The sequence below is a fragment of the Falco naumanni genome, chromosome 1 (genome assembly GCF_017639655.2).
Source record: "Falco naumanni isolate bFalNau1 chromosome 1, bFalNau1.pat, whole genome shotgun sequence".
In the NCBI taxonomy this organism is placed as follows: Eukaryota; Metazoa; Chordata; class Aves; order Falconiformes; family Falconidae; genus Falco; species Falco naumanni.
This window is the reverse complement of record NC_054054.1, coordinates 11,927,969-11,947,755: the sequence shown is the minus strand read 5'-3', so window position 1 is coordinate 11,947,755 and position 19,787 is coordinate 11,927,969. Positions and strand designations below refer to the sequence as shown.

Below are 19,787 nucleotides of genomic sequence, written 5' to 3'. Positions count from 1 at the left end.
CCTCAGCCTCACTCCCTGCCTCCCGCAGGCTGGCTCCCTTCAGCTCTGCGCACGACGACGCGAACCACTTTCCACCAGAAGGCGGGAGGGCAGATGGGCAGGGCGGGCAGGGCGGGCAGGAGGCAGGAGAGGCAGGGCAGGAGGGCGGGCTGCCTGCCGCCACGGCGCTGCCGGCCGCTCCCTGAGGGGAGCCTCGCGCCCCAGGCGGAGCAGCGGCCGCGGCGCGTCCCTGCGCAGGCGCGAGGCGGGCGCGCATGCCCGCAGCGCCCCCGCGCGCCGGGCGGCGCGAGCATGTGCAGAGGCGGCGGCGCGGCGGGGGGGGGGCCGGGGCCGGGCAGGTTGCGCCCGCCCCTCCCGCCGCGGGGCGGCCCTGGCCCTGGCCCTGGCTCCGGCGCTGACGCTGCCCGGGCGGCGCCCACCGCCTCCCGCTCCTGCTGCCGGTCCGGGCGGGCGACGCTACGCGGCCTCCGGGCGTGCGGGCACGGTAAGGGCGCGGCGCCGGCTCCGGCTCCTGCCGCCGCGGCGGGCGGGACGGGCGCTGACAGGCGGCCCGGGGAGGGGGGCGAGCGGGCGGCCGGCCCGCGAGGGGGCGGCGGGCCCGCGAGGGGGCGGCGGGGCACGGGGCCGGCCCGTCCCGGGGGCGGCCGCCGGGGTGCACCGGGCGGCCCGGGGGTGGCGGGGCCGGGGGCTGCTCCGCCGCCCCCCTCCCACCCCACCCCCGGCCGCACTTTCGGTTTCGCGCGGGGCCGGGTGCGGCGGAGCGGCCGTGGGGCCGGGGCCGCCCCGCTGCACCCCCCCCACCCCCCCGCCGTGCTCCCCGCCCGGGCTGCCGCCCCGCCGGCGGAGGGGGCGTCGGGGGGCGCTGGGCGGCTCCCGGCGGCTGTCAGTGTAAACACAGCCCCGAGGCGGCCGCGGCCTGGCGGGCCGGGCCCCGCAGCCCCTCCCGGGCGGCGGCGGGAGCGGGGAGGCGGCTGGGGCAGCGCCGCGGGGGCAGCGCCTTGTTTACACAGGGCGGCGGGAGAACATGGCAGCCCGGCGCGCTGGCCACTCGCTGTCATGCGTGCTCGCCCCCCCGTGCGGGCGGGGGGATCGCCCCGCCGGGCCTGCCCAGCCCCCTGCGCTGCGCTCGGGCGTATTTTTAATTGCCCCTTACCCTGCCCGTAAAATACCGTACTGGGCCAGCTCGGTGTGCTGCGCATCTGTCAGCTTTTTGGATGGGTTCCCCCCCCCCCCCCCCCCCCCCCAATTCAATTTCTCATTCTGCTTGCCCCTTCCCTGATGGCTAGTCTCTGTCGTGCTCCTAGTGACTTTTTTTTAATTATTAACCATTTAACTTCTTCAGCAAAGGTGGCCAAACCTTACTGACTGTCAGCATAAAAGCAATCGGTTTGTGAGGCAGGTTCTCCGTCCGCTGAGCTCATCTCCTGTTGTGCTTTGAAGTTGTCCGTCTGCTGAGCGCTGATAATTATTCACCTGTGCTACAGTTTAATCATAAAGCTTTTCAGCGCTCATTAGTGTATATATATGCATCAGGCTTCGAGGGCTTCCTAGTTAGTCAAGACAAATAGGGTGAAACGAAGCTGAGCCAGGGATGGGGATACGAATGTTGGAGAATTCTTGAGATTCGTAAGACCAGTGCTCTAACAGTAAAATTTCAGAGCAGTTCAGGTATTTCTGTGGCCTCAAAAATGTAGAAATAGCACGTTGGCATGTTTTGTGCTGTAACTGTGAAGTGAGGGAGAAGTGTGGGCACCACTGATTTGGGGAAAGCTCGGAGAATATCAGAGTTTTGGTTCGCTTTACAGAAATGTCTGTTATCCGGGTATGTTGAAAACCCCGTATTGTTGAATGAGAAGGGGTGTCGTGGAGCCAGCTATGATATTGAGTACTGCAGGGGAGATCTGAGTCAGTGCCTGTTAGCACAAAACTTTATTTCAAGGATCTGAAAGAAATTAAATTTAAGTGTACAAAACTGTGTGTAATGGGTCTGACCCGAGATCCCCTTTCCTTTCCCTTCACTCCATCTCTGACAGTGGGAAAGGATCAGTTGCTTTAGGAAAAGTTCTGGGAACTGGATGGTTATGCTGTGTGGTCCCTTCAGTGACATTACTCTTTCCATCTCTCAGGTTTCAGTAATACCTGGTTCGGAAGGTCCCTGAGCTTCAGGCTCTCTGTGCATCCTTGTGTTTAATAGTTGTATAAGCCATTCAGGGACTTTACCTCTATAAATTGTATAAGCTGTCTTAAATTGTATAACTTAATCTTTTGACCTTTAGAATATCCTATGAAAATGAATTGCATATTTTGTGTTGCACTACTTCCTTTTGTGTGTTGTGTTGTTTTGTTTTTGTTTTGTTTTGTTGTTTTTTTTTTTAAATCCGCATCCTCACCATTTAATTTCATGTGTCTGCTCTTTTATTATGTAAAATGATGAATAATTGCTTCCTACTCTGGCTTGTGGGGGTGTGGAAATGGATGTTAAGGACAAACAATTGACACACTGGAAAGAGAAGTACTGGTACAAAGTCAGGGTATGTGTATGAGGATTCGGTCAGAGGGAAGAGAAGGTTTCAGGAGATCTTTAAATAGAGAGCAGTGGGAAGAGAGCCTGCTAATAGGATGAAATACGGGAAGGTCCAGAAGAAGCCTGCTGAAGCCACACAGCTTTTTGCAGAACGTTAATAGTCTTTAAGTTATTATAAGCTTATATGTTTTGGGGCTCATCAGCTTTAGATATTGAGGTTTCAGAGCAAACTTTAGATGGTCAGATTATCAAATTAAACACGTATGGAAGGAATTCCTCTAGATTCTTTCAGAATTTGGCGCATCATTAATTTGATCCAAGGTAATAATTTCTGTGTGTTCAACAATAAAATTATTACCTTGTTGTATGGAACCTTCTGAAATATGATGATGGCCTGGACTACTTGCTTTGAGGATTCTTCATTTTGATTTCCTTTCCTATAACTTTTAGTGATAGCTATAATATATAAGGTATTGTAAATTGCAGGGACTGTGTGTTTTGTTCCCTCAACCTTGTGGATGTAAAGATTTACTTTTACCATCTTTTTGAGTATACCCCACCCTCTTCAGCTGTTCACAAGTTTACTTTTTTCATTCAGTCAGCTTTTTCAGTAACTTAATTTTTCAGTTTTTAGATTTGTTCTGAGGTCTTTTTGAAGAAACCAAAACCACGACCAGAGTTTGCAGTTTCTTCTGCACATGCCAGTGTGAATCAGTTAGGCAGAGCTGTTAAAATTATCTGGGAAAATATCTTTAAAAAGGCCTTTCAGTTGACATAAAATTGGTGTCCGGAGTGTGCTATGGTTTGTATGTATCAGAATGATGGTGACATTTACTGGTATGTTTGAGGTGCTGCCTATGAAAGACCACCTTTGTACCCTTAGGGAGCCTTGTTACAGTTAATGGGATCCTGCAGTGATCTTGGCTGGTGTAATTCTGCACGTACAACTAATTTCATTTTCAAGCAGACTTCCTTAACTTTTTTTTTTTTTTGATTAAACCAAAGGAGGGCCTTTTTGAAAAAAAAAGTTGTGTGTGATGCTACTGCTGGCTGCAAGTCCTGCTCTTGTGGTTGCATCTGTGTAGGTATCTGCATAAATCTCTCCTCAGGATTTGGGATGCCAGCTGAATAAAAGGGGGACATTATTCCAAGTACTCTTACGTTTCTTCTGAATGCTGCCGGAGCAGCTGCCTCTGGTTGCTGCTGCCCAGTCTCCTGCATGTTTGTCTTGTTTTCATGTGTGGGTACCAGTGTGTGCATCTTTTTTTTTTTTTTTTTTTTTTTTCCCCAAGCATTGATTTTTTCATTTATTTGTTTTATAATTTAAATAAAAGGGTACTAAAACTATTTGCAGATTTATATTTAGAGTTTTGGTTTGAAGCCAGTCCTAAATAAATTCACTTTGGGTCTGGCCTAGTAGAGGTGACAGTGCCATCCTTTCCATGCTGTTTTTTCCATTGTTTTTAATTCTGTTGAGCTGCATGTTTGCTTCTCTATTAACTTGATAGGTGATTATGCACAGGGGGATTGATTTAAGATTTGTTTTTTGTGGGATGACTGCATGTTCATCACAGTTGTGATTTGCAGTGTTTTTAAGCTTCTCTGGTAGCTGCTGAAAACACAAGAGGACTGTTTGGATTTCATGTAGGCAGGCACTTGGATACATAGTGTAGGCTGTATAAATGTACTGTTAAATATGTGAATAAATTTTGCAGCCTTTGTGACAAGTGCCCTGTAGCCTCTGCAGACGCACGTGCTGTAACTGGTCTTCCTGACCAGTGAAAACTACCAAAAACTTGAGTCTTTGTTGTGTGTGTGGTGGGGTTTTTTTTTCAGTTTTTGTTTTTTGATTTTTTTTTAGGGGTAAACGGTTAGGAACTTCTTGCTGTTGAGGAAAAGAATATGGCTTCAAGATTCGGATTTTTTTTTTTTTTTTGTAGTTTGAGAGCACTTAAACTTATTTTTGTTTTCCCATGAGATTTGTATAAAAATAACAGGTGATGCAGCAAAGTTGTTTTCCTTGTCATAAGGGATATTCCAAATGTTTCAGAACTAGTTTCTCCTGCATTTTCCACAACCAGGAAGAACAGGAGTGGATGTCAGATCTGTAACAAAATTATTTGATCATCTCTTTTGGAAATGTTTGTTACATTATTTGCCTCCCCTCCCCTGATGTCATTCCATATTTTTCTTTGTTGTAAGCACTTGTCCAGAGAGGAATTAAATTTGTAGAGTGTGTGTGTGGGTTTTTTAAAATTCACTTTTTTTAAAAAAAAATAATAATCTTTCTGTAATTCGAAAATAGTCATACTTTGAACCAGCTGTTATGCTGGTTAATTGTATCACTGGCAGTAACCTGGTCTTTTACAAATCTTGAGTCATATCCTTCTTAAGAATGTGAGGCTAATTGTCTTTTGGCCTTTTTCTCTCAGACTTGGGAAATGTGAGTTTTGGAACTAATTTCTGAAAGTGGCTAGGCAATCTTTTACAGAAGTCAGATTAGTTGTGACTTGCTAGGGAGAGGATGTGGAATAGATTCAATATTCTGCCGAAGTTCAAGGGAGATACGAAAAGGCTTCCACAAGGGCATACTACGTAGGGAGAGGGAAGAGGGCAGATGCTTAGCTGGTTCACTCAAAAAGGGGTGCGTCTGCAGGCTTCTAACATACACTTAGATGTGTGGGGGGTGTTTGTGCGTTTAACTTTGAACATCTAAAGCAGACTGAACTGAAACTCTTTAACCTCCCACTTGCTGGCCGGTGGGCTTGCTATTTCCCCTACCCTGTCAGGTTTTGCAAAAGGTTGTTGGATAGCAAGTCTCATAGTATGAAGTTCAAATTCTGTAATAGAAAGACTCCGTGGGTCTTTCAGTTATTCCTTGTCTGAACTGTGCTGTGCATTCAGTCTAGACAGCATCTTTTTAGTGAATGCTAAAATTTAGCATCTCGCTTATTTTTCTGTATATTTTCCCCTGCAAGGTTCTTACTCGCTATGAATTTCTGCTGGAACTGGAAAATGAGGATTATAATTTATGTTCCTGCATTGCCCTATCGTCACTTCTATAGGTAATTCATGTAGAGAGAAATCAGCGCAAAAGTAATCTAAACTTCTTGTAACCTAAAAGACAGAAATAGCAGGGTTTTGACATAACCTGATCTAGCACACAGTATTAAGTGTTTTCAGTTGCTGCAGTTTGGCAGCTGTTTGGCCACCTGTGTGGGATTATAGTACATAAAATATGAATATACACTACACGTCCAGTATATGATTGCTTATTTGCATTATATACTGCATGAGAACCAAACTAGCTTTGTGACATGCTTAAGCTATGCAGAGGTACTACATGAAGTGCTGTATGTTCTTACATAAATACAAGTCTGAGTTGCAGGAATAATGCTGATGTTTGAAACTGGTTGGAGGCTGCACTTCCAAATTAAAATATAATTTCCATTCTTTGGACTTCTCTTTTGGGTTATGCTTGCTTGGCAGTATTTCTAGTGTGGATGTAGATGGAAAATGGTAGAGGAGGAAAAAGTCTTTTTGGAGTAAAAATGATTTATATTTTTTATTTTTCCTCCTGATTGAGGAGGAATGCTATTTTAGTGTATTCATAAACAGCTGTTTTTCTACTTCACAAATTTCTGTATTTGAAGACTTTTGAAGTAATGTGGTAATTAATAGGCAGGTAGGGAGTGGGCTTTTTGTGCTAAAAACCTGGAAGGTGACCGGTGTATATGGCTGCAAGGGTGCTTGGCCAAGACTTTCCAGCTTGAATCTTGTCTGAGGAGCAGAGGAGGTTTTGCTTTCTTTTTCATCAAGGAAAATATTGATAATCAAAAGGTGACGCTAGGTTTATAAATGAAGCAATGGAAAATAAAGTATTACTCTGTTGGGTTTTTTTTTGTGCTATTACAAACAAAATATTTTTAGTTATGAATCATGCTTTCTCATGTCAAGTTGACTGCCTATGTAAGCAAAAAATGCCTTAGTTTTTCTTCTAAATTACATATATTTTTCCCTTTCTTTTGGAATATATCTTGTGCCTGTTCTGCTGCTGCTGTGACAGTGATTTAAGATGATCTCCTGTTCTTCAGTTTTATTTCATGAGGCTTAATTGCCGAGAAAGCTGTGATCAGAGCTTGTTCTCCTTTTTGTATGTAAGGGTGAAAACTCTGAATATGTTATTCTGTTGTGTCTGCATTTTTTTGTTTGGTGTGATGTCTTTCTTGAGGTTTTCTTTGTTCGATTGGTGTGGCTACTGTTTTGTTTTTTTTGTGATAGGTTAGTATGGCAATGTAAAGGATGTCTTTCTGAGCACATTTTTCTGGCATGCTGGAGGATCCTTAATACCTTGATAAATGGAAGTTTTTAAACAGCTTTTGCATAAGATTTTTTTTGTTGACTTTCTTAGTTGGTTAACATACAGTTGGGGAGATCAGTAATTGTAGTTTTTAATAGTATATCTGAGATACTGTACCTGTAAAAGTTTCCACGCCCATAGGAAGCCCGGTTACTCGGCATGATTCTTAGAGAGCTTTTCCCGATACCTGTGCAAAATTAATTTAATTTAAATTGGTGGCCTGCTATTGAAAAGCAACCTTATTGAGTTTATCCATTGGAGCATTAATTATAATTTTCTTCAGTATATGTTGGGAGATCCTGTTTTCTTGCAGACCTTGGTGATTGTGCTAGCTTTCTAAATGGATGGAGTTTATTAAAAATGTTGGGCTAAATTCTGGCTTCTGTTATAAAGCATTGATCTCAGTGGAGTAACTCGCAAGGGTAATTGATAACAGATTTGGTTCTTACGTCTCACGTGGAATATGTGCTTTCTGTTGTACGAGAAGCCAAACTTCTTAGTTTGCATCTTGAAGTAGTAAACTGCTCCTCACGGCCAAAGGTTTATGAAGACAGATCATTTGTCTCTTCCAAAGACAGGATATGAGTAATAATATTTATTCAGAATAAATAAATAGCAGTTGTTTAGAAATGAAGCACTGCTGTTAATCTAGTTTTAAAGAAATTCAGAAAGATGGAGGTTATATATCTTTGTAAGTTCAAGGAGTCCATCGTATACCCAAATTGAAGCATTATGATGTGGAATTACTTTTTTTGGACTCCTAAGCATTTCTTCTATAGGAAACTGCTACAATCCTTTTTATTTCAAATAAAACTGTACATTAGAAAGGAGGTATGTATTTGTGAGATCTGTATTACATATGCATTGCTTTAGAAAAGCAGTATGTTTGAAAGTTTTATGAAAATACAGCTTTATGAAATGACTGAAACTGGTAGGACAAAGAAGAAAATGTAATTTTAATAGGAAAACAGTAACTTTAGTGAAGCCGCAGTAACTCAAATGTATGTATGTCTCAAAAACTTAGTTGGTATTTGACCTCAGTGAGAAAGTAATGGTTTGGGCCGATGGAAAACATGTAAGGATATTATTTATTTGTAAAGTTGTATGAAATTGAACAAATTGCAAAGAACCAAACTGAAATTGTTTTATCTTAGTATTAAAAGTTAGTGTAAAACCCGTGTTGTATGGCAGTTTTCGGTGTCAATTTTACCAAGATCAGTACATTCTGTCGCATCTGTTGTGTTCACCGATGCCCTCTTTTAATGCAGAGATGTAGCATGCAATAGCTTTCATAAATGTTGGAAGACTTTTGAATATAAACTATGCAAATAACTTAAAATTATTTTGTGTTTCAGCCACCTCTGCCTAGCTGTTTAACAGAAGTGGATTGTGAATTTAAGCCTTTGATAACCTCAGGCTGTCAGCATTACTGTCTTCGAGATAGACAACAACTCTCAAAGCATCTTCTGGGGATGCACCATGACATCAGCAGTGATTGACACTGGAGGCCCTGGCCTGGAGTTTGACAGCAGTGGAATAAAAAATCAAGAGGTTAGAAAAATAAATAGCATTTATTTACTAACAAACCTGACATCTTTTATCTTAATTTGAAAGAAGAATTCACTGTAAACCTGCTGTGAAAGCAAGTGGAATGGATTGGAGACTGTTGTGTGGGGAGGAGGGAGTCAGCCTGTTTTTCAAATGTTTTTTTATTAGAAGATTTTTTTATCACAGAGAAATGGAAGCAGTAAGTTTTAAAGTCTGCAGTACAACTGTAGACTGGGTTTACAAAATTATATTTTATACTAAGCATCTCTTTCAAGTAAAGATCTCAGATGTGTCTTGAGGTGTAGAACAAGACGAGAAGAACAGTACAAGGACCTTTTTCAGAATTAGCCCATGTGATGTATTTGCTGGTATTTTGCATTCTTCTCAACAAATAATAGGTATACTCTACTATCCTGTAGCTTGTAGTAAATTGAATCTGGCAGACTTCCACTTCTGCAACACTTTAACAGATTAAATATGCTGTTACAGACATTTTGATCCTTAAATAAGTTGGGATAGGCATATGGGCTTTGAAGTAGCCACTTCTTTTGTGATAGCTTATGTACTTAATCCAAAACATGAGTGTTCATAAGATACAGGTCAGATGTAGGTATGTTGCAGTACACATGCAAAGCCTTGATTACATTTTTGAGAGCAGAGGGAGAAGAAACACTTCCCACAGCTGAATGTCTTAATTAGAAAGCTTTCTCTTTTCCATTATGTTAAAGCTGACTGATGCTTTAAATTTTCAGCGCTTAAAGCCAGGAAGATATCTTTGAGATTCAGGAAGGTCCCTTTGGTGGATGATAAGCTATTTTTAATTTTTTTAAAATCTCTTTTGCTTTAGAGGAAAATTTCCTTTAATAATCTTCAAAATTGTTATCATTATTTCTTGAAATATTTAAGAACATAAGAGGAAAATATTGATGTAGAGTTCAACAGTGCAGTATTTAGAGCGTGTTTTTTTGGTTTTTTTTGGTTTTGTTTATTTTTTTTTCTTTTCTGTAGGAAAATGAGCCAGTCTCTGAATTCCCAGCAGTGATTGTGGAGCCAGTTCCTAGTGCCAGACTAGAACAGGGTTACGCTGCTCAGGTCCTGGTTTACGATGACGAGACTTACCTGATGCAAGATGTAGCAGAGGAACAAGAAATTGAGACTGAAACTGTGGAAACAGGTAGACTGACTTTAATGTTGTTGTGTTGGGTTTTTTTTCCATGAGATTTTTGTACTTTTAGAAGTCTCTGAGGAATGTGACTCTGTGTTTACCCACAGGGTGGAGATCCTGACTTGGGTTCGTATCTCTTCCCTCTAAACTTAGTTTTACTTGGCTTCAGTGGTGACGGGATTGGGGCTTGACAGGTAAAAATGTCACCTTAGGTTCAGGACTCTGCATTGTAACACTATGTACCCTCGTGAGCGGGTGGATCTTCGTTTATATATTTGTTACCTATTTATGCAGGGAGTTAACTGGATAACTAAACTTTTTTTAAAAAATCAGCTGAGCCACGAAGCTGGTTAGAATTTAGATTTACAATGTGTCTGAGCCATATAACTGCAGAGTAACTGGCAATATGTGCTGTGCAGCTCTGTTTACCTCATCTTGCAACACCTTCCCCCTTCCCGTAAGCTCTATCCTTTGTCCCTTGCTATCCTGCCTTTTTGGTCCAAAAGCAGTTTTATTACTGCCTTAGTGGCAGGAGCGCGTGGCTGGGGGGGGGGGGGGGGGGGGGGGGGCAGGGCGGGGGATGGAGTTGGACTGTCTTTTTTATGGGCAAAAAGCCTAATAGATTGAAATTAACTCTATATGGTAAAATAACAAGTTACAAATGAAGAAAGGAGTTAGAACTTTGGTGTTAAGGCAGCTGACCTGTTTAGTGACAAGCGTGTATCTTTCCATACACCTCTCTCCAAAGAACGTGATCAGGAGCTTTGAACTTTCTGAGAGGGACCAAAGTTTAAGCTGTCTGAAGAGATGAAAGTTGTGCTCCTATGGGAGCCTAATTACATCTGACTGCCAGGCTGCTGCAGGGCTGCAGTTCCAGTTGTCCCTCCCGCTTGCTTATTTGTGCTACTTCTCGTCCTCGTTAAACCTTTTTTAGCCATTTCAGTAAGCCAACTTTGCAAGAAAAAATAGCCAGGAAACACTCAACTCTTCTGTATTTTTGTTTAGCTAACTTTCTGCTGGATTAGCATGTTGACATAGCACTTAGGGACATGGTTTAGTGGTGGACTTGGCAGTGCTAGGTTAATGACTGGACTTGATCTTAAAGGTGTTTTCCAACCTAAACGATTCTGTGACATGGCTCAACCAAGGGCCTGATGAGTGCTGGAGTAGGGAGTACACAGATGTGTAACCAAAGGGAGGACAGGTCTTGGGCACTCCATACTGAATTGGTGAGACCACTGGACTAGATCGTGGATAGCATACGTTCCTATCCTTGGGCTGGGTAATTTAGAGTTGTTTGTTTGAATTCACGATGTCAAGGAAGTAAAATCAGAAAGGTTCTTCTTTTCTTGCAGCTGCTTAACTTTGCAGCCCAGTAAACACACTGCATTCCCATCAGATTAGGTGGCTTTCAGTTCAAATTTCTCTGTACAGTAGATGCTATTGCTCATACATCTTTCTGAAGCTGGATATTAATCTCCTCTAGCACTGCATCAAAAATCACGTGCATCAGCTTCATAGGATGTGCATGAACGAGTGCATGGTTTGGGTTTTGGGACAATACTTAAAATTCCAGTTTTTTCAAATGTGTTTTGATTTAAATATGGTAATTACAAGTTCAACAAATTCAGGTAAAGAAAAGATATGAAATACATAGTTTTTATTTATTTTTGACGGTGGTAATACATTTTTTAAGAGTAAGGTAAGTGAGAAGTGCAGGTGTTCTTCTCAAGAAGCTGAGTTTTCTAAATTAAACTTGTATTTGAAAACCTTGAAGAGCTTATACTTTGAAGGCTTGTGCATCGGAAGTGTTGCTTTTAAACACTAAATCTGCTGTTTCTTGTAAGATTTTGGTAGATTAATGACTAACAGAACAAACAATTATTTTAGAATAAAAAGCTACCGCAAATGAACTCAATGTTCTTAAGTATCATTTTCCGGCCACAATAAATCGGTGGAAATGACAGTTAAAAACTGGTAGATGTTCTGTATGAATTTTTAAATTATTATTATTATTAAGCTACTGTTCAAAGAAACAAATATATGGCTGCTTCCAAGTTTTGATGTTTGAAAGTACGGTCTTAAAATATATAGGGCAGTTGATACAATGTTATGGTGAGTTTGTGGCTGGAAATGTTGAGGAATGTCTTGACTGCAGATAGTTGGTTGTGTTATTTGCTGGGATTTTTTGTGTTTTTTTTTTTAATTTCACAATGACTTTGAAGTTAATTTGTCTTTCAAAATTTAGTTATAAAATACTAAAATAAGTTCAAATATTTAAAACTTTGTTTTAATAGTTTTTATATAAAAATTACAATGTGCACTAAAAAGCCAACTTACAGCAATGTAGAGGAGAAATGAATGAAGATTCTAAAAGCTGTTTGTGACTATTACCATTTGTGATTCTAAAAGGTCTTTGGAGAGAGAGGTAATCTCTTCTTGCACAGCCATTCCGATGCTATTTTCGTTATTATTTGTATAGTATATATACCATTAGTCCAGTGCAGTTTTCATGGTGTAATTATACGTGACAGTGAGTAATGGTTCTTGCACAGAGTTTTTATCTAGTGTTGATGAAAGAAGTGCTTAATTTAGAGTGTTCTGGGGGAGGCAGTATTGGGGGGCATGTGTTTTGACCAAGGTGTTTTGGTACCAAGAGTCTTTCTGAATTCATCACAGATACAGAGAGGTAAATTGGGTGGAGAGAAAGTATAAAGGCCCCAAGAAACATTCATTTTGTTAGTGTGCCTTTAGTAATGAGTTGCAGGAGACTGAATCTGGATGCGTTTTTTAATTTTTAATTTTTGTAGGGGAAGGGAAGAGGTACTGGGCTATAGGTAGGAAGCAATTCGATATTGGAGAGGTGGTAAAGGGTGCCATAGGAAATATTAATGAGAAAGCAGGCTAAGGCAGAAACAAGTAAACAAGGTATAATAATGTTTATTGAAAGATGTTTTAAGATGCTAATTTTCTGAAGTGCATATCTTTATTATGCTAATGATCCTAATTTAGATAGGTGCAACAGTTTGATTTCTGTGCATCTTAGAAGAAAAATCAATTGTTGCTAAATAAGTCTCAACTGATTCTACTTCATAAATGTCAGAATTAATTGCTACAAAAAAATTCACATTATTTGATAATGTATAGTTGTTGCACCAAGAATGAGTAGACTTATCTTTTGTGGTTCTAGACTCTACAGACAGCATGGTAAATACTAAAAGCTCATCTTAAAGAAGTCTTGGCAGTATTTGAAATGATACATATCCACGTAACGTCATACACACCCAGCTGTCAGTATCTCTACTGTTGGCCATGGACCTGGTGTTTTTTTTTTTTCTTCTTCCTGTGACAGTCCATTGGCAATTCCAATGACTACTGGTTTACATGCTTTACAGTGTTACAGCATACATATTCCAAGAGCCTCCAGCTACTTTGCAGCTAATCAAAAGCTGCGTAATTTAGTAAAACACAGTATTATCCTAGCCTTCAGAGGTAGGGATCAGTACCCTTTGTGATAAATGTAATGGGCTAGCTGATGTGGTAAAAATTACTTGGGACACTGAAGAGATGATTTGTGCTGTGCAGTGAATGGTTCTGTTAGTGGTTTGCTGTTCTGTGGTTGGATTTGAGACACTGTGGACTGTAGGGACTGTCGGTGCTGATCTAAAGGTAGAATCAGGACCTGTAATGTTGTTTTGTATTAAAAAACTTCCTGCACTTATGAAACCACAATTCAAATAATACAGGCTATATAATAATTACAAATAGCTGTGTCTGTAATTACTGATGAATTTTTAGTTAATTCTAGCAGAGTATGGGGGTTTTGCCTGTCAGACTCTTTCCAGCCTGTTTCCCAATAATCTATCTTGATTCATTAATCAGGGATCATTAATCCTTTAATTATAAAATTAATCCATTAACTATAAAAGTAAAACCGAAGAGTCTTTTAACCAGCAAGTAAGACTTAATGGTTCAAGTTAGATTTTTTTTTTCTTTTTTTGTCCTGTTCCAGAAGAAAACTGCCTGTTTGCTTGGAATATAAAAAAATCTTGACAAAGGAGTTTTTTAGGGAAAACAAAATGTAGGAATTTTGATCTTCTCAGATGACCGAATGACATTCTGAGTGGAAGTAGTGAGTGCCTTTTATGATGTTTGAAAGGAAAAGTATAAGCTTTAGATTGACAGAGTGTTTAAATTTCTTTTCCTGTGTGTATGATATTCTTAGGAGTGGTACCTTTGGACTGTTGGTTCTGAGTGTTACAGTCTTAGAAGTTTGTTTCCTGCAACAGTGAAAGTGTTTGCATCATAAACAATACATCCTTCTTAACAATTCTTCAATAATATCCAGATTTTGTAGGCTTCCATTTCCTGAGTAGTTATTTGTCCTTAATTACCACTTCAATTCTAGGATTTATTCAGCAAAATCTTTGTAGTTTACCTAACAGCAGAAGCTGCTGACTTTAAAGAATCAGTCAGTCTGAAATCAACAGTTGCTATAGTTCTGTTTGTTGGTCGTGACACAGAACCTGTACGGTGGATGTGTAGGTGTGTTAATGGGGGTAATCTAATCTTTGGATTTACCATATGCGCAGTGTTGAAGGTACCACAGTCATGATAAGCAGATCTTGTACACGGGTGATGCCTAGCCTTCTACTCGAGTAAGGCATTAGATGAGTATTTCAGTAGGATAATGCCGTTTTAAAAACACCAAGTTATTGGGAACATTGTCATTAAAATTGGGTAGTACTTTCTGAACTCTCTTTGTGCTGATCTGATGTCTGCACAGGTCCTATTTTTCTTCTCTGTTGCCCCACTTAAGATGAATTTGCAAAACTAGCATTATTTGTTGTTTACAAATCTTGTTGAACAGTAGGCAGCTATGAAGCAGATGTTGCTGTAGGTACAGTAAAGCTTGATCACTATGAGAGGTATACCAAAATCATATTGCTACTATACACTCTGATTTAATTGATTCAGTGAATCTAACTTCTTGTATCAATAGTATTTTTCCCCTTATTTTTTTTATTAATCATCAAAGTTACAAGTACAGTATTGGGGTTTTTTTTCCTCACAATTTGTAAGATTAAAGAGGAAACAAAACCACTGCATTCAAGAAGTTGAGAATACCGTTTGACCTGTGAACTGTCACCACATTTTTTCATTTGATGTTCCATCAGAAATCCTCCCTGTGGTGCAAGTTGAAAGTCTGTTTTAATTCTGAAAATGTTATTGCCACAGGGGGGTAGAAGATCTGCATGAAAAAATGGGGATCTGAAAATGAGCCCCTCCAGGATTACAATCTGATGGAAAAATACTGACCTACAAAGACAACAGTGATGGTATGTTTGTCTACAATCTTTTAATACTTTTTCCCCCTTACCAGGAAGTTCAGTTAAAACTAACATGTAAATGATAACCATTCTTAAGGATGGAGGAGGTTGAATAAACAGTGAGATTTAGGCTTAACTCCTCCTCCAATTTAAACAAATGCATAAATAAAATATATACTTCAAGGCAAATCTTTTACAGAGGAAATTTCAGATTGCTACTTAGACTGTTGTCACCGTTGAAACCAGCTTTATATCTCTATATAAAGTCTTTAGTTACTAGTTCTTCCTTCTGCTTTTATATGTATTCTCTCATTATAATTAAAACTGCTTCCCTTGACTTCTTTTGTATGAGTTGAGCCTGTGAACTCTTTGGTTATCTCAGCTAAGTTTTCATCAGTTGTTAAATACCATATACTAAGAGCTCAGTATTAGGTCTGGTTAGCATCTTACCTTTGATTACGGCATGTGTGTGTAAGGGATCAACAAAACATTGTGATCATCCATTTTGTCCAGACATCATTTGATTAAACTGACTTAAAAAAAAAAGAGTTAACGCTAACATCTGGTATATGTTCAGATAGTGTTGACATATCCTATTGGTTGAACTTAATTTCCTTACACTGACAGCTTGATGAGATTTTTGAAAGTAGAGAGCAGTTTGCTTTAGAAGGCTCAACTGACTACAAACAAGAGTTTGGACATTCTAACAACTTGCTTAAGCTCTCAGTTTAAGTTGGTACTGCCTTCATCAAAGAGCTAAGATGAAGCCCGTTAGCTAGACAAAATCAAGATAAAACTTTGCGTGCAGTATTTGCTTTACTGCAGGAATTAGATGCCTCTAACACATTCATGGGTTAAGAATTTGTCCTTTGAATGTGAACTAATTTTATTTTTGACACCATGCTGCTGCTACATCAGTGTGAATTCCCACTCTGCCAAGAAATCAGTTGCGTTTTTCCTAGTTAAATGTTGATGACGGCGAAACAAAACGATCCCCCTCCCATTGCATGTGCTGTAGTATAGCACTTGGAGCAGTTACGCCCAGGGCATATACTGTTCTCAGTAACAGTCTTAACTCAGAAATAAAATTCAGCTGCAACCTAAAATTTATGTCATCCTTGCTGGTGTTTCCTTTTCTGAGAAGTTAATGAAAAGAGCTATGCAGCTGCTCTATGGATGATACTATTTTAACGTGACAGTAACAGCCAGGTTGCGGTGTCCAGTTCCTTCTAGATTTCAGGTTTCTGCCTTGGTGTGTTCAGTGCTCCATTCATACTGAAAGAACACTGCAAGGCTTGTGATAAAGCCTAATTTAACTACTCATTTCAGGCATAATTTTTATTTTATGAGGCTGGTGTGAGGCTAATTGAATGGCTTGCTAGTGTGGGGCATTATGGGTTGGACTTGAGATGTACAGATGCACGCTCCTCTCAACTCCCAATTCCAGTTGCAGCTGGGAGTGAGAAATTGCCGGATGTTACTGTGAAGACTCAGCCACAGCATTATACTAATGTGAGCTGAAAAATTTTGTGGTTTGTATCTTGAAATTAGAATGCAGTATGGCATGCCAAAACCATTGTGGTCCTTACTGATCAAAAATACAGTGACAAAAGTTGAAAATAACAATTTTAAAAGGTGATCTGTCTATTAAAAGGGAGGTTGTATTTGACAAATACTAGGATCACAGTGAAGCCATATGTGTTTGAGCAGGACATTTAGTCCTTATAAAGGTTCAGTGGGCTTATAGAACAGACATTTGTTGTTAATGGAGAAGTCTTAAGGAATTGTAAATGCTAGGGCTTGAACAGAGGAGTTGCTTAATGGTGGCATAATTCATATGCCAGCCTATTACCAGTCTCAAATACTGTCCATTTTGTAAAATCATGTAATGTGTGATGTAAATACCTGATTTAGCTAGACTGCCCTGAAGTTAAAGAATTTCATTATGAGGCAGGGAAGTGCATATATCAATTTAGGTTGGGTTTTTTTTTGTGACAGCCGATTTTTTTCTGGTTCCACATTCACAGGTAGTAATGCTGTAATGTAGACACTTGCTATTTTGAGTAACTCCTTTTCTGTTTGTCAAAGGTAGTACCAAATCCTGAGAATACACCTGTTTTTCTGTGTGGAATCACTGATTGCCATATGAATAGTGACACCAGGATCCTGATCAGAGGTGCAGATTGTGACAGACTCGTGGCTTTGGTATAACTAGACTTCACGTGGTGTAGTCAGGAAGATAAATTTGATGTGGTCACTGACCCTGTTGCTCAGTGTTTCCCTGGTTCCTCCAGGGACACTTTGAGTTTATTTTGCTATTACTGTTGCGTTTTTCTACCACGAATCCACAGTGGATAGTAATGGTTATGTTGATGTGCTGATAAAGGAGACTGCTGCATCTTCTTGCGTGTTTCTGGAATCTAACTTAAACATGTTTCCTTGTATTGTTATCCTTGTGATGCAGTAATAATTATCAACAATTTGATAGCCTGCTGTTGAGGACAGCAACTACTTCTCTAAGTATTAGATGTGAATTTCTTCAGGGTCCTGAGAAAAACTGACCTTTCTGTAACTATTTAAAATTTGTAGGCAGTTTTGATGCTCAGGACAGGACATACTTGGACTTCTGAAGTTACTGGAAATGTCAACCAAGCTAAAAACCTTCAGTTTTGTTTTTCTTTTGTTGCTTGCAATTTCTCATGTAGACTGCAAATACTACCCTTGGACAGATTGCCATCTGCCCTTGACTACTTGCTTAAATGAAGTCAGACATATCACCTCTGTAACAGTAAGTGACTGCTTTATGATAATTGCTTTTTCCCAGGGTAGCTTTGTCATACTAGAATACAACTGGAATCCTCTGTGGCTAAAAGTAGTTAAATGTGTGGAGTTTTTTCTTTCTTGGCTCATCATTTGCTGTTAGTGAAGTGCTGCTGGCAGGCTGTACTTGAAGCTTTTCAAGTCACAAAGCTTGTGAAATAGTTTTCCGAGAGGAATTACAGTCTGTTACCATGGAATGTTTTCAACCTATTTGTCAGAACTGTGAGTAGGGCAACTTTGCATGGGAGACAACAGGAGAGGAGACTGACAATTCCTCTGTAGCCACTGAATGCTGTATTAGTTTTGAGGGCTGTTCAAGGAAGTGCTTGAGATAATTGATCCCACACCCATTCACTTCTGCTGAAACCTTTTAGTTTTTCGTATTTTGAATTTTTACATCAGTGGCCTTTCATACATATAATCGCATCCAGCTTCTTCTCCTGAGTTGTCTTTCACTTTTTCAAAATAATCAGGATGAAGTTTAACTGGTGTATATTGCAAAGAAGTAGTGAAGCTTATTTCCTTTGATGTGAACGAAGTTGGCCGTATCCCTTGACAAGAAAGTGTGAGTTGATACGTGTTTTACTCGTGTGTTTGTACAAGTAGCGGGATACAATTCACTTGGGTGTTCCTGTTGTCCAAGTTCCTTATCTACCAAAGACTCTGAAGTGCGCAGGCACGGAGGTGCTGTCAGCTAAAAATGTGCTAACTTGTTATTGTCTTGAAATTACTTATGACTGACTACATTCCTGTGTGTCATAAGCACAGTTTTGAATGGTAGCTTTCCTGCATATTAGAACATGTTGACTTTTTTTGTTGTTGTTTCTGGCAGCTGGTAGATGTAGCATGGGATAAGCATGTAGGTTTACCTGGCTATCTTGACAGCTGAGCCTTGTGGTTTACAAAATTACGGTAAAGCTTAGTCTCTGTACATTTAACAGTTAAAAAAAGATAGTAGGCTAAGAAATATATTTCTGGCTGACAAAGAATGATGATGTTTGCTTCTATTATTTTTTCTACATTTTTCATGCCAGAGAAACATAAGTTAATCTGTAATTTTATGTTGTCTTGTTACATTACAGTAAATACTTATTGCCTCGTTGGGCCACCAGCACTCTCTGAGTAGATTTTTGTAGTGCTCTTTGTTAGCCTTCTGCCTAGAAAGGAGGCTTTAAAAGAAGTGAAAAAATTAAGTGCATGTTTACTTTTTTCTCTATTGACTGTCTCTCTTCCCCTGAAATGGTAAGATTTTATTAGTGTGACAAATCAATTAGTGTCCAGCATAAAATTATGGAAATCATATAGTTTAAACAGAACTGCAGAACTTTTGGGAAAAATCACATTCCTCCTTAAAGACAGTGTTATGCTTTAATACTATACTTGTATAAATAGGTGTATAAATAGGTTGGGCGCAGGTCAAAGTGATCATTTCATAGATTTGTGGTAGTCGTGTAGATTATAATCTTGGAAGTGCATGGGCTTGGACTTTTTTGAACTGACTGGAATCCCTTGGGCATCCAAAGATACTCTCTCCATGTACGATCAGGGAGAGCGAAGAATCAGAATAATGTGTGCAGCTGTTCAAGTCCATTTCATGTGAATTGGCAAACACTGTGCTAAGTCTGTGCTCGCAGTAGTAAATAAATGTTGCTTAGAAAACCGTTATTAGATCAAGAACTTGATGTTTTATACTAGGTTTTTTATTTGTTTTGGACACATGGTGTTTGTCAAAAACTACACGTGCCAGTTACTTGAATGCACTTATTCAAGGAGTCCACGTATCTTACTCAGAACTTCGTTCCACCCATAGCGGGTTGAGGGAACAACTTGGACAGGACTCAAATGCTTCCCGTTTGTGACTGTAAGTTGCAATCAGTAAACAATCCCCACTGAATTGTAGAGCGAACAGTAAAGCAGACAAGCTGTGAATGCATCTTTTCCAAAGTAAGTGTGAACACCTATTGACACAGGTCTGAATCTTCAAAGGTATTTAGTGTCTTAGTGCACCTTTTGATTTGGATCTAAACTGGAAAACTATTT

At 40.1% G+C, this 19,787-nt stretch overlaps 1 protein-coding gene across 3 annotated transcripts in view; it reads left to right on the top strand.

Annotated features, from left to right (window-relative positions):
* Positions 1 to 329: 329 nt before the first annotated feature.
* ELF2 (E74 like ETS transcription factor 2) overlaps positions 330 to 19,787 on the top strand; it is a 39,404-nt gene continuing 19,946 nt past the window's right edge. The window contains exons 1-3 of one of the 3 annotated variants that reach the window (XM_040618070.1): positions 330 to 484; positions 8,240 to 8,435; positions 9,441 to 9,606. In XM_040618070.1, the coding sequence (XP_040474004.1) occupies positions 8,364 to 8,435; positions 9,441 to 9,606 (238 nt within the window). In that variant the 5' untranslated portion in view covers positions 330 to 484; positions 8,240 to 8,363. The remainder of the gene's footprint in view (positions 485 to 8,239; positions 8,436 to 9,440; positions 9,607 to 19,787) is intronic. The other 2 variants (XM_040617977.1, XM_040618597.1) reach the window with 2 other exon arrangements.